The following is a 14,708-nucleotide window of genomic DNA, read 5'->3' as shown; positions in this document are numbered from 1 at the left end:
GAGTAAATGTTTGTTAAAATGTGGATTCCTCTTTTCCAGTACTCCCCTAGCATGACAATGAGTGTGTGACCTGTTCACAAGTGTTGCCGTGAAGACCACAGTGAGTTGGCCCTCTCCCGAGAGCTACCGCAGAAGAAAATGATTCGTCCCAGTGTACAGTTTAACTAAAGGATCTCAGACACAATCAGACCCACCTGTTTTTTTTTTCCTACCATCTCCCCCGTTTTGTCAAAAAGTGGGTCCCAAACATGCTTGAGACAACTGTAAAGAGTGGCATGAGAGAAGTGCCCGAGGTGGAGCTGCAAGCGCCTGTCTGTGTGTGTACATGTGTGGGTCGGCGTGGGGTGTGTGTGTGTGACACAAAGCGCACACACACACACACAGACCCCAGGACATTGTAAAATAGTATCACATGACATCTTACGTAGCAATCAGAAGTAGGGACTTTTATTCCATTTCTTTTTTTTTTTTCACGTTTACATTTTAATTATTAAAATTTGCTTTCCCTCTCCCCTCCTGAACTGTTTTATGTTGCATATATCACTGCTTTATAAGTTATTTTTTAAGTTGAACTCAAAGGATAAATTCTTTTAATTTTGTTAGTGTCTGCCATTATGGATAAGAATAAAATTGCTTAGACGAGCTTTCATTAACTTTTGTTTGATACCAGCTACCCTGTGAATCATGAGTTGTACTGTCTCAAGAAATAGAAGAAAGCTCATCTTAATTTTTTGGAGAAATTTAATAACTTCCACCTAGTTTGGGGATTTTTTTTGATACTTTGCCTTTAAGAGAAAAAAAAAAGCACTGAAGGTTATTTTTCTTCTTTAACTGAAGCCTAATATCTGCAATACCTATTTTAAATGGAAGCCTGAATTTGATACAAGCTTCTCAGTTTATATAGAGTACTATAAGGTTACTGTAAGTGAGCTCCAATTGCTATAGAATCTAGCAATAAAGTGTCAGGGCTTCTCCTGCCCTTGGAATTGAGTTTTCTATTTAGCACGGTCTTCTGTAGGGGTGGTAGTTAGTGGAAATACAGTAGAGTCCTTATCACCAAACATTTCCTAACAACTTACAATTATGTTTCCCGTTTTCAGTGATTCTTAAACAAATATGAGCAAATATGATCCGTGTTCCTAATGATAACCAGTATATCCCAAGCCCATTTAGAAAATCAGGTCATCCTGCTGCTTGGGTGTGTGTTATCTACCATATCTGCCAGAATTAATTCCCCCAAAACTTTCCAGTCAGCAGCCTTTTTTTTTTTTTTTTTTTGGAGCCAAAATGCCACAGTAAACTTTTTATGACTACTAGCCTTGTGAGGGTGTTACCTTTTGCCATGCAGAGAAGAGGAACAAAGGTCTGGGCCCTTTTATAAGGAGGACAGACAGGTATGAAAGCTGGGGACAGAATGCAGAAAAAGGCCTAAAGGAAACGCTTCTGGAAGCATTCCCATTTCTCTTCAGGCAGAGCTCTGAAACCAAGATTATGGTACATTTACTTAGATTTTCAGCTCCCCCAAGAAAAATAAGTTTTCAGTTTGTAGTGATACAAAGGCTGATGATCAGCAGTGCAGGCACAAAGTGGCTCAGCAGAAATTCGTGCCACAGACAAACAGCAAATTCCTGTCCTTGGACTTAAATCTAGAAGAGCCACTTGCAGAGGAGGAGCAGTTCTGGGATGTCCACGTGAAAGGGGATTTTTTTTTGAGGAACTTGTGATAAAGGAACGTATGTGATGGGCTTGTGATGGCAGCTGAACGTAACGGGATGTGTAAGGAATACTGCAATCTCCTAACTCGTTATTTCCATATATTATATGTGTATAATATATGGAAATAAAAAGATTTAACGCTTTACTCTCCTGTTGGGCCTATTCAAAGATGAAAATCTCAGAGGATTAAAATTATGTTGAAGTATCAAAGATTTTGGTAGCATTACTTTTTATTAAGAACTACTTGATTAGATGTAAACATAACCTAGGTAGTCATTATATGGTTTTGTAGACTGTATTCCCATTGATTAAGAAGGTCACATTCATTTGCCTGTCTTTGGAAAACACTTTGTTGCTGTCTCCAAAGATGCTGGCAGACCCTGCTATTGGCTTGAGTCACAAACACAAAATCAGGTGTAATCTCCTCAGACCCTTTGCTGTTGTCACTAACACCGCTGGGGTGGCCCCAGTACACCCAGAGTCCAGGTGTCCTTGCAGCCTGTGTTTGCCACCTCTATTATCTGTGGTAGCCTTCCAGGGACCCGAGGACTTTTTCTGGCCCAGTTCCAGTCGAGATTATGTCACTGCTTATGGACTAAGGTAGATGGGAAGAGTGCATCAAGTGCCAAGGCCCATTCCCCAGGTCAGTGAGCTGTCAGGCACCTTGGAAGGATGGAAGTCTGGTCATTAAACCTGTGCAAGGAATTGCTGACACAGATTGGATGTCATTACCAAAAATGTTATCCTCATTTTTATACAAGACCATAACATCCTTTCAGCACGTAATTCAGTCACTGTGTCCTGCATTTCTCATTTCCATACCCACATAGCCTCACAGGCAGCAGGTGATGTCACTAATGCTTTGTCCAAGCCTTTACCCAGCCTCAGCCAGGCTTTGGAGAGGCCAGGTTCTGCAGCTGAACCATTAGAAAACAATCTTAAGTGCTAATCACTCAACTTCAAAATTACACCTTTGGATTATTTTTTTATTAATATGCACAGGGCATTTTGCTTGTTCATTTTTCTTTCTTTTGCTTACAAATCCTTGTAGGATTTTCATGGTATCAGGAGCATCAATATGGGAAGAAAGACTATTCCCAAGCGGTTTTTGCTCCCACTTACATTTCTTATGCTCCAGATACCAGGAGCAATGTAACTGCTGTTTGGTTCTGTCCTTATGCAACAGTATTGTTGATGATGTCAGAATTTGTCCAGCTCTGTGAGAAATTTTGTTTTAAGTGGTGCGGGATAGATCCTCTCACACTAGGTTTTTAGACAGATCTTGCTCTTTAGTATAGAAATAAATAGATGGTGATTCTGTAAATGGGTCTTTCAGGCAAGGTTGAAGTAAACCTTCTTAAAAGCAGAAGTGATTAAATCTTAGAGTAGTAGAAATGAAGAATAAGGGATTTCTTATGCCGTAAGAACTCTTGCAAATATTCTGGCTTTGTAGAAATCAGCTGAAACTGGATTCACTTGTGAACTTCACAGTGAAACCAGGGTCTTACCTGCTGCTTAAACCTATGGAAAGAGTGTTCAGATCCAGATTTATCTCCATGTCACCCAGATTTTATTGCCATGTCTAAGTCTTGTAGGCAAGAACAGGGTTTGGAGCAAGGAAGAAGCTGTCCAAATCACAGGTAAAGCATGTGGCCTGGCATGCATTAGCAAAACACCTGGATATTTGCATGTAGGGACTAAGTTATTTTCTTAATTACTGGAAAATGAGGAAAAACTGCAGTTGCACTCCCTCCCCGCCAAAAAATTCCATTTTTTATTTGGAAGGCCTCTGGTAGCAGAGCCCCAGCCACCCAACAGGTCACGTGTTCAGAGACAGTAACAACTGTCAGCCTGTTCCCCATAATGGAGGATTAAATGTTCCATGTCCCAGGACATCCAGCTGTTCCTGTCCTTTCCAACAGGAATACTCAATGAGAGATATATAGGCTAATCATTTATTTTAAATAATTCCAGTTGGGAAAAAGTGAATGGAAGCTTGCTTCTTTAAGGATGCATCAAAGGACAGCTTCTTCAACTACCTAAAACCAACTGAATTTTCCTCTGTTCTGTGGCTAACAAATGCAATACTGCATGTGCAATTGATTTGGAATGAGATTTAAGGAGGGACCAGCTGTTACAATATTTAGTGTCGATTACTTTATTCAAAAGGACTTTCCAGCTGATACCTGTTGCACAGATTTCTATTTCTGTATCAGTTAATTAAATGTTTTCCCCTGTTCCTAGTCAGCTCTGATCCATTGCTGTTCTTATGTTGTTCTTCTGGTGCCTAAGTATGAACTGGATTCTTCAGAAATTGACATTTGCATTTCAAGAACATAAAATATACCTTAATAATGTAAAAAGTAGAGGTAAATTTACTTCTTCTGTAATTCAATGTAAGTGGTGATATAACTGTGGGTCCTGTCCCAGACACACTTGGGTTTGCTCAGGCCTTAAGGATGGGAATGCTGACAAAGTGCATCTTTCAAATAAACCCCTAAAAGCTATTTCAACACTGACATCTCACACTGAGGAGGCAATTCATGATTCAGTGATCCAAAACAATTGTAAAAATTCAGAGATAAATTAGTTACATTTCAATTTTACTGTATGCAGTTCTCTCTACTTTTCAGATATTATTGGCACAATCCTATAAACTGCTGCTTGTGCCACTTCTGCTGAAACTTTGATGAAACCACTCACACAAGGTCATTTTTTGGATAGGATTCCACCTTAGTCTGGGTCAAATACATGCCTCACCTGTGGTGTGACATTATTTGGCAGATGTAAAAACTGAGTATATAGAGCAAAACACAGAGGGTCTGTTGAAATTACTGAAATGATATTTCAATCTGGAAAATGAGAAAAGATAATTTAAAATACTACTTTGCACTCCTGTATAGTGTCTACATATTGGAAACAAATTACAGTACCAAATCTAGAAAAAATAAATAGATCATCTACTCAGCACATGAAAATTCTGATTCTGCCAACAGCTTCACCTTGGTTTGAAATTGAGCCTGCACATAGTTAATTTTAAACAGGTCTAAGAACACAGGTAGTATCCTTCAGGAAAGTAAAAAAGTAGGACTGTAATAATCTAAACCCATGCTTGAACATGGAGAGTCTAGAGCTCAAATTAAGTCTTTCCTAAGCAGACATTATTTGACAGGTTTTACCAGTGCAGGAGCATGTTTATGTATCGATAGTACTGACATGCGGAACAGATTTGGCTTTCTTCTGTTTCTTACTTTATTAGAGCTTTGTTCACTATTACATGAACTATTTCTGTGACTTTGTTCTTCCATCTTGTTTTCAATTGTGCGGCCATAGTTCCCCTCAACACAGCCAACAGCTTTGCAGTTTTAGTCCAAACTTCTGTTTGGTCGCTGTTCTTTTTTAAGCTTAAAATGTGTAAGAAAACCTCTCATGTAATGGGAAAACTTGCCATAAAAATGTATAAAGGTTTTCTTGGGTACATGTTTTCAAATTGAATAAATGCAGTTTTCGGTTATAATTTGAAATGGTCACTTTCTAGCCACTATTTCAGTTTTGCATGAAAAAGAAATGGAGAGAGAAAATCATCTTGATTTTTTCTTTATTTGAATTCAGCATTGTAAATATTTGCTGAAAGACATGATTTTGGGGGAAGCCAGATCAAAAAGAGATTTGCTGCCTAGTTGCTATAAGTAATACAGCTGGACTTCATGTTGAAAGCTCCTTCCACATCCCCAAAAGTGTACTGCTTGACATCGTCTGATTTGTGTGACCTTGTACAAAGCCTGATTCACAAATAGGGGTTTAATTTGCCTGATGAGTGTTTTCAGTGTGTCTTGTGGATGATTCAGGGTTCTGTGGTCACAGAAGAGTGGTGGAGCAGGCTTGTTCCCAGGTCAGGTGGCTCAGGACTGGGTAATTATCCGCCAGAAACAAGGTGTTAGTTCGCTACCTCGCTGTTCTCTTGAGAACTTGCACAACTCTTCTTGCCGTTAGGTTCTGGGGATCCTTTTAAGATTTTACAATGCTGAGACAAGAGGCTGAATTTTGCTAAGAGAAAATTCTGGCAGTTTTTAGCATCAGTTGTAGGGAAACAGCACAAAACATGGGGATTTAGAAAGGTGATGTGTTTTCAATGCCCTGGGTGCACTAGGAAATAGACTGTACAACCTAGGAGTTTGGGCTGTTACAGAGATACTGAAATCATCAGTAATTGCTTTTGATGGGAAAATATATTGCTGTGGAACAACTGCTCTGATCCTTGAGGAGTCAAATTGTCAGCTGGATGAACTGGATATTTTAGGCTTTATTTCTGTTGTTTTAATCTTCATGTTTTACCCTCTCTCACTTGGACTTCCCCGTTAAATGTACTGGGCCAGATCTTTGCACAAAAATAAGAGCATTTTGCCCAACAAACTTGCAGGAAGTTGTTCACATCTATAACGAGAGCCCTGCCGTAGAGAGTTTATTTCATTAGAGTGAAATAGAGCATAATACTAGATAAGGAGTGGCACTGCAGCATCCCAAGAGTTCTCACTGCTCCAGATCAGGAAAGTTAGCATCCCACATGCTCGCAAATTAGATGAGATGGTTCCTAACAATGATAGAAAATAGCTTGAAAGAAAAGCTGATTCTTGTCGTGCAGACTGGAGGAAAGTAAAATCCTAAATACAGGATATATTTCATTGAAATTTACTGAAGCTCTCTGTAACAGAAGCAAGGAGCACATCCAGTGGTTTAGTGGGAAAGCAAAGTGGTGCTACCAAATTGTTGTCAATAAACATAAGATCCAAAAGCAGGTACAAGCTATTTTCATTTTCATTTTTCTAGTCTCTTTTATTTTTTCTGATTATGTTGTAGTTTTGATTTGATTTGCATTTACACTAATGGATAAGGAAGAGAACACAAGTTCCTAAAGTAGGGCTGGAATGAATTAGGGCTGGAATTAGAGACATGGAAGAGTGGTGTGAGTAAAGCTGGAGTTTTCCAGTAGTTAAAAATCAAGTGAATTTTTATACTACTACTTTTCCAGGACAAAAAACATCCATACAATAAACTTTGGCTCTGTCATGGCTGTTTGAGAAGTGTGAATACAATTGCTGTGTGTGCTTTGAGACCAGTTTCGAGGCTTTTGGTTTTTTGGTTTTTTTTTTTTTTTTTTTTGCAAGTATCCCCTTGGAGTACATCTATTTTGTGCATGTTTGGCTAAAACCACAAAAAACAAACCACATCTATTTAATGGATTGGTATACACACATCTGGTTCTGGTGGGAAGAGGAGGAAGATTTGATAGCTGGTGGGTTAGCATATTTATGTGAATTACTGACAGCATTGGTAAACTATTGTCAACTTTGTCCACATTGCACAAGATTCTGTGTGTTGTCTACTGCTGGTGTTATAACCTGGGTGATCCATGCATATCCTGTAAATTCCTGTAGGTTTTGTGTAAGAAATTTTGTCACCACTGCTTGCTACTGTAAATTCTTGTTTTGAAGCAACAGGTGGCATTTGACTGTACAGCCATGTGTATTATATACTGCAACAGTCCTTGTTCTGTCCTCTGAACTCGCTGTCCACATAGAGTTGAAGCTCTGTTAAGCACGCTTAGTGGTTTCAGAATTTATTTCAAACAGCAGATCTATAAGCCATTTACAGGAATATTCAATGTAATGTAAGAGATTTCAACCCAGTTCGTATCCTTGTCTGAGAGCTTGGGGTTGGATTGGAGCAGGCATCCCAGGTGCCTGTGCCTGCTCACCTGAGAGGTGTCACACCTGTGCAGGTGTCCCCCGGCAAAGGGGTGCCCCAGGCACAGCACCTGGGCAGGCTGCTGCTTTACAAAGATGTGTGACCTGGTGTCTCTTTTATTCCCCAAACACTGCACCAGTGCCAAGACAGAAGCCCATCTCTAAGGGCATACAGGAGGCTGCCTAGCGCTGCCTGGGGATTGTGTCCTCATCCCCACCCACTGCAGGCTTTACCTGAGGTGGTGTTTTAAGGAGATTTGAACTCTCTGTCTGTACCAAGAGAGAAAAATAACCTGAATTCTGGGACTCTGGATTCTTTTTTTACAGTATTTTATGATATACAACAAAGATCTGAAAATGTCTGTGTTCTTTGCTGGTTTCTGACATCAAAAGTTCAAGTCCTGTCTAGTCTGAAAGGCAATGATGGGAAAACTGAAGAAGCTTAGAAAGTTGAAGGGGATTCTTACTTCGATTGTTTTAAATTCTGTGTTTCTATTGATAGTTTAATCAAATGACTAGGCTAATCTTTAGAATCAAGGCAGTCTTAATGACTTCTCACCTTCACCCTTTCATGTAAGACTTTGAGAACTTGCAATAAGTGTTCCTCATGCTTACAGTCCAATTTGTACATAAATTCCCTGTATTTCTAAGATCAAAAAATATTTCTACAGTTACTTCTGCCCTTTACAGAGAATAACAGGGCAATCCCAGTCCCATAATCCCAAGTATTTGTAGGTGTATTTTAGACAAAGAATGACTTTCAACATCATAAATAAAACTAATGTTCAGTGTTCCAGTCTCTGGAAGTAAAGAAAACCTCAGTAATTTTGCAAACCAGCAAGAATGAAACTTGTCTATATAAATATTAATGTAGAAAGTGCATGCAAAACTTGATACTGCCTCTGACCTTAATCATTACTATTGATACTATTGGGGATCTCACAAATGTGTGTTTCAGAACGCTGTATTTCTTCTCAGTGTGTGCTTCATCCTCATTACCAACAGCTCCTGCAGAGAGCCAGTCCATGCCGTAGCCAAGGCATGGGGATGCAGAACTCCACAGCACCACGAATACATGGACATGTGTGCGTGTTGTGTTAGGATGAGTAACCACTGCAGCTGCAAACCCCTCCAGACCTTGTGTGTAACTCTCCAGGGCAGCCTCTGGGATGTTTTGGGAGGGCTGCAGTCCCTGTGGACGAGAGCCGCTCAGCAGCGCTCCCAGACCAAGTGGCTCCAGGTCTTGCTTTGGGGGATCATCATGAACTCAAGCCTCACTGTTTCATGTGTGACAAGCTCCTTGCCAGACTGTGAGCTGCAAAGGCACGGATGGTGTGGGTCACTGACCCAAAGCGTGTCCGGCTTGGAACCTCAGGCAGGGCTGTGACAGACTGGATTGTCATGGTGATACTGTGCCACCACATCAGACTTGTTTCCGCTCCATGCTGTGGCCTGATTCATCCTGCCCTAATTTCAGCTGCCTAAAAATTACCAGCCTGGGTCTTGTGTGTAAGGCAGAGGAGGGACACGAGCGGAGATGCCTCTGGAAGATTGCATTATGGCATCAGTTGCCCTCACCACTGTTGAACGGCTGGAATTAGGTGGGATGAATCCAAGTGTTTACAATTGGCTTCTCACACCTCTACACAAAAGTGTATTTATTCGAGCTTGGAAGGGGCAAGAATAATGCAGCTCCTTTGAACCTGAATCCAAGTGACTTACAGATGACTTTCTGAATTCAATCTCAAACATGAGACTTCTGCCCTGTAGTGCTATTTTCTGTATTTCTGCTTTGATTTTAATGAACAGCTATAGCTTGAGCTTGCAACTTGTTGGAACATTTCTAGAGGGGTTAGCCCTGCCTAGGAATCCTCACCTTTATTTGTTAAGTGGGCTTCCTCGTTACCTGCACTGATTTTCATTGCAAGCAACACATGAAGAAACCATTGCATAGATCAGTCAACACCAGCGACAGCATATGCAGCTTTTAAATTCAGCTGTGGGCTTGTAACTAAGGTATTAATGTTCATACTTTCCAGGTGTGGCTACAGATTCCTTTCCAGAGAGCTTTAAAGAATAAATCTAGGAGGTCCTGACTGAGGATTGTGAGAACACATGTAGTAATGGCAGTTGATGATAGGTTTTATAGGGGGAAACTTGCGATAAATGTGTTGGGATTTAATGTGCTGGTTTGGAGATGAGGGAACATCCCATATGTCAAATAGAGCAGATGTTGCAGGCAGCGTTACTGTGGGTTAGCAGAGCTGCTTCCAGCAGGGTCCTCCTCTATTTCCCCTTGATACCTTCCTCCATTACCTGCCAGTACGAAGTCCTGACAGCAGTTGTGCCAGTTCTTGCTGCGAGCTGAGGAAAGCTCAAGAGTAAAAACTCAAATGTTGTAGCTGCACCTTTCACCTTCATCAAGTGTCTGCATTCTTAGAGCTGGGCTGGGACAGCAGTCGCCTCCACAGTTGCCCTGTAACTTCATCACACAAAAGTGGGGGTCACTTTTTATGAGTTTAACAGAAGCAGTATTGATCCATTCACTTTATTTCCTAAGTTGTGAGTCATTTGCTGTTGGAAATTATACACATCTTGTGTAGCTATGAATGGAAAAATTGAGATTTGTTTCTTATGATGAGCTGGTACAACTCCTGCTCTGCTGTTCAATATTTTTGAGTGCTGAAGTTAACCAAAATGCTACCTTTATAGATTATCTCAGCCTCAACTCTGCATGAAAATGGGTGTGAATTTCCAGTTGCTGTTCCTGGTTTCTCTGTGAATTCTGAGCCAAAGGTAAAGCAGTGGGAAAAATTGTTGTGGCAGCCACTCACTGACAGCTTTTCAGATGCTTAAAGCCATTCTGTCTGTCATCTGACAGTGTTCCAGTGTTCTCACTGGGTCACCATGTTGTTGTCAGCTAGTGCAGGAAAGGTGGATGAGCTCACCACCCGGGAAGAGTAGAAATGTAGCAAGTAATGAGCTGTGTTCTCCAACAGTCCTTTATTTGTAGAGCTTCACTTTCAATTAGCATTTGTACCTTCAGTTGTTATTGTACCGTTCACTATCTTGAGGTGGTATGAGCAGAAATATATGAATATATATAATTTACCAGAAATATAGGCTTGTATTGTGCCTTTGTAATTCTCTTCAGCTTCAGTATATGTACGCTACAAGCAGACGAACTTCCTCCCTCTTTTGGGGTGTTCTTTACTACACCAGTAGCTGATGGCTTCATTAATGCTGGCTCTTTTAGTCTTCTGGGGCTAACATTTCTGTTTTTCTGAGTGAAAATGCCATAGTGCCCTCAGCAGACATAAGCACAATGACATAAACTGCAGTGCATGCTGTCTCTTAGCTTCTCTCTACACGTGCTTGCATGTTGGAAAATCTGAAGAGCTGCTGTATAAATTGCTACATTATTTACCCAATACAGGTGGTTTTCTGCATCCCTTTTTTGCTCAAAACTCCTATTAACTCAGAAGTTAGCGATGGCTCGAAGGGGGTTTTGGAAGCACAAAGGATGCAGGGAGCAACTCTTCCGTAGTTCACAGGCTGCTATAAATGTCTTTTCAGCAACGAAATGTAGCATTTTAGCAGTAATTTCCTAGTGAAAACACTGAGCGTGCTTATCACTTAAGATTTTAAGAAAAAAAGTGTCAGACTGTGTAATTGTATCTCATATAATTTTGACAGAACCAGTTTTATCTACGTGTTCATGCTATACCAACCAACACAGACCTGAAAGGTGACAGCCATGTTTTTGTTACACAAGAAGTCACAGTTTTCCAGAGGTTCTGTTTTGATTTTTTGTTTCTTTACCACATTTTCACTGCAGAGGTATTTTTCTATATATTTACCTGAGGCTTCCTTTCACCAACCAAAAGAATCTGTAGCCCTCTGCACTGTGAAAGGCAAAGCCCTGTGGAGAGACACGGGCTTCGCACTTGCCCAGCAAATTAGCAGAAATTTCACCCAAGCCATAAAAGCCTCTTACGTTAATCTCTGTTTATGTAATTAAAGCAATTAGGGATAGGAGCTTCAGGAATAATGAGGTCTCTCTATCCTGCATTTACTCTCTCTGTGCTTCATAGGGATTTAAGGGTTCTTTTTTCAAGGCTCAGCTGTGTCTCTTCAAACCAGTGCAGTCTAAGCATCGTGTGAGATGCAGTTTATGGAGATAGCATTGGAGCGTGAAAGATTTACTTCTGGTAGCAAGGAAAAACATGTGTCCCTGTGGACATGGACACTTGCAAACAAGTCTGATACCAAGAACTAAAACAAATACATTCAAGATGGTACCAGTACATCAGACTCTGTTCTACAGTGGGGTTTTTAGCTTTTGTCATTTGTATTTTATTTTGTGAAAAAAGGAGTTGGGGGGATCTCAGATCACATGGGGAATATTAGAAGTATATCACTCAACAATCATTTTATAAAGTCTAACTTCAAAATGCACTATGATTTATTACAAAAGTATATTTTCTTCTGTTTGCCGACATGGTGGTTCCATTTTGTGATAAGTTAAACTCAGCAGTTAATTTGTTGCACTGCCTGGCTGCATGAATTCATCCAGTGTACATACGTACCTGTGCAGCATTACTTTTGGGGTTTGTATTTGAATTTGCAGTATTGATTATTATTTTTGTATTTTACTTTGCCTCTGTTATTGGAATTGTAGTAAACATAATTTATACATATGATTTTACAACTGTTTTGCAACTGAAAAGTCTCCTTTAAATTGTAAAGTTTTATTGATGGATACTCATTAAAATGGTATAAGAATTATATTAACAATTGTTTTGTGTTTTGATGCTCTCTGTACATAAATATATGTCTATTTATCTGTTTAATGGTGCTTGTGTCTTGCAATTTTGGATACATTTTAGAATAAAGTTTCATTTTACAAGAAGTAGTTGTATTTTCACAAGCTGTGTCCCAAAATAACCCCACAACCAAACACCTTTTTTCCATAAATAACTAGGACTATGAAAGAAGCATACATAAAACATTTGTAACTTCAGGCAGTAATACGTTTGTTTCTAGAACAAAAAAGTATGCTGTCTACAGAAATGCACAGCTCTATACTGCAGTTGATTTACTGCAGTAGCTGACATCTGCATTTAAAGTGTTACCAAAACGATGCATTTTGGAACACTTCTTGCTAGCTCTAAGGGCTTTACTTTACAGAAGATTTATTCACATCTAAGACTGCGCTCGTCTTTCATTAACTGGAAAAGATGCACAAAGGTGCTTCCACAAAGGCTGCCTTAGGTCCAGCTACCTTGGTGGTGATGCCACAGGTGCTGCTGAAGCTGTGCCACAGAAAGTACTTTTCAAGTGGGAAACCATTGAAAAGCACAGATCTCCTCTCTGAACTGGGGCCAGCAGCTTAATTCCTCTTTTCCAGCAGTGAAAGGAGAACAGTACAACTTGGCAGGTATTACCTGAGCACCAAAAGCTGTAAAACACTCTATTAGTCCAATGGAGACTGTGTAAGAAACTACAGGAGTCAGCTTCAGTGGTTCCTTTGCAGTCCATTGTGCTCCTTTAGTTTCCATGTCCTTTAGCTGGAGAGCGGAAGAAATGCAGCTTGTGAAGGCAGAGAATTGTTTGGGAAAGCTCAATTTAGGGTGAGTTCCCTGGCCTCACTGCCCAGGTGTGCCTACACAGTGCCCAGAGCAGGGGAAGCCACGGGCACTGCTCATTTGGATCCCTGTTCACCAAAGGACACTCCCTGAATGAAATCCTTCCCTGAAGGCCAGGAGCTGTGCACAGCTCAGAGGTGTGATTTTGAAACACCAGCTTTCTTTCTCTTTCCCCTCACCCCAGGCACGTGTTCCCCCCCCACACACTGCAGATTTTTCATGTGAGCAGATTTTGATTTTTCTTTGCCCCCCTGTGATTCCAGCGGCTTTGCAGCTCCTCATCTCACAGCAAACAAGAGATCTGTAACAGGCCAGGCACCCAGTCACTGGAACTGTGCTAACAGAAGTGCAGAAAGCCACCCGTGGAAGAACAACAAATCAGCATTATCTTAGAGAATGCCTGAGCGTGACAAGGTAAACCTGAACACAAATTTATAAATTACTGGCATAGGCAGGCAAAACATAAGTGAAGGGGTTTTTTTAATAGGAAAATGTTCGGTTCTGTTTACAGGCTCTTTCTTACAGCATCTAGGACCCACAGTGTGAGAAACTGATAATCTGAGTTTTTGTCATCTGGAGTGAGCAGTTGAGGAAGGAGGAAACGCTGGGTGCAAATCTTTTACAGACCCTGTTCGGGTAGCAAGACCAAGGTGTCTCCTTGCCGCGACAGTCCATTTTTTCCCTTCACAGAAGCCAAAGAGGGAGAGAGATACCAGTAAATTTTAATTTTTTTTTTTTCTGAAGCAACAGAACAAAAATAAATGTAGGGAATAGCACAACATTCTGATTTTCAGAGCCAGGATCTTCTGAAATGTAACAAGTGAGGTAATACAGCCATGGTGTTGCTTGATAAAAAGAGTATGTGCATAGAAACAGAGATAGTGCTATAGCAGTTCAGTGATAGACCGTGTGGGAAGAGAATCCCTACTGCACTGAGAAACTCTGTCTTGGTTAAAATTCAAATTTTCCTGGCTGTTATAGGTTAAAGCTGGATCTTTAACAATGTTTAAATGAACAAGTGTTCACGATATAAACTCGTGGATGTATGTTTCTGAGAAATACGGGAAGCCCTCTCTGGAATAGTAACTACCAAGAGGCAAGGTTGTAAGGAAGGGCTACAGAAAAGTCTTGCTGCTGTATTGAAACCATGCAGCACCGTAGTCAAATACAAGCCTTGCAGTCTTACCTGAAAACCATTTACAGTTTATAACCTCTGCTACATTGCAGTAACACATCTGCCTCACCAGCAGCTGATAAGCCCAGGCACTGAGCACCCCCAAACTGGTTGAGCCTTCAGTAGCAATAACACTGTATCTATGGCAATGGTAAAACTTTGACCCTCCTGACAGTTCAGAAGTGATTGGTCTGCGCTTCCTCAGCAGTGCTTGTATTTTCACAGCATGCAAGAGCAGCAATATCCTTACCAGCTGTGTGAGAAGGAGGAGGTAAGAGAATGAGTTCTCCGTGAGCTGTCCAGCTGTTGGCTCCTGCAGGAATACGTGACCAGGGCCATCGCCACGCAGGTGGGAATCAAAACATCTGTGCTGGAAGTGCCAGCAGTTGCACTGCTTCTGGAGATGGGAACGTGTCTACTCTGGAC

At 40.8% G+C, this 14,708-nt stretch overlaps 1 protein-coding gene across 4 annotated transcripts in view; it reads left to right on the top strand.

Annotated features, from left to right (window-relative positions):
* SSBP2 (single stranded DNA binding protein 2) overlaps positions 1-12,313 on the top strand; it is a 136,452-nt gene extending 124,139 nt beyond the window's left edge. For all 4 annotated transcript variants that reach the window (XM_032096552.1, XM_032096549.1, XM_032096553.1 and 1 more), the window contains one exon: positions 40-12,313. In XM_032096552.1, coding sequence (XP_031952443.1) covers positions 40-69 — 30 coding nt within the window. In that variant the 3' untranslated portion in view covers positions 70-12,313. The remainder of the gene's footprint in view (positions 1-39) is intronic.
* The last annotated feature ends 2,395 nt before the right edge of the window (positions 12,314-14,708 follow it).

This window comes from Corvus moneduloides, chromosome Z (assembly GCF_009650955.1).
Source record: "Corvus moneduloides isolate bCorMon1 chromosome Z, bCorMon1.pri, whole genome shotgun sequence".
NCBI lineage: Eukaryota > Metazoa > Chordata > Aves > Passeriformes > Corvidae > Corvus > Corvus moneduloides.
The sequence above is the reverse complement of the archived record's forward strand: the minus strand, read 5'-3'. Positions and strand labels throughout refer to the sequence as shown.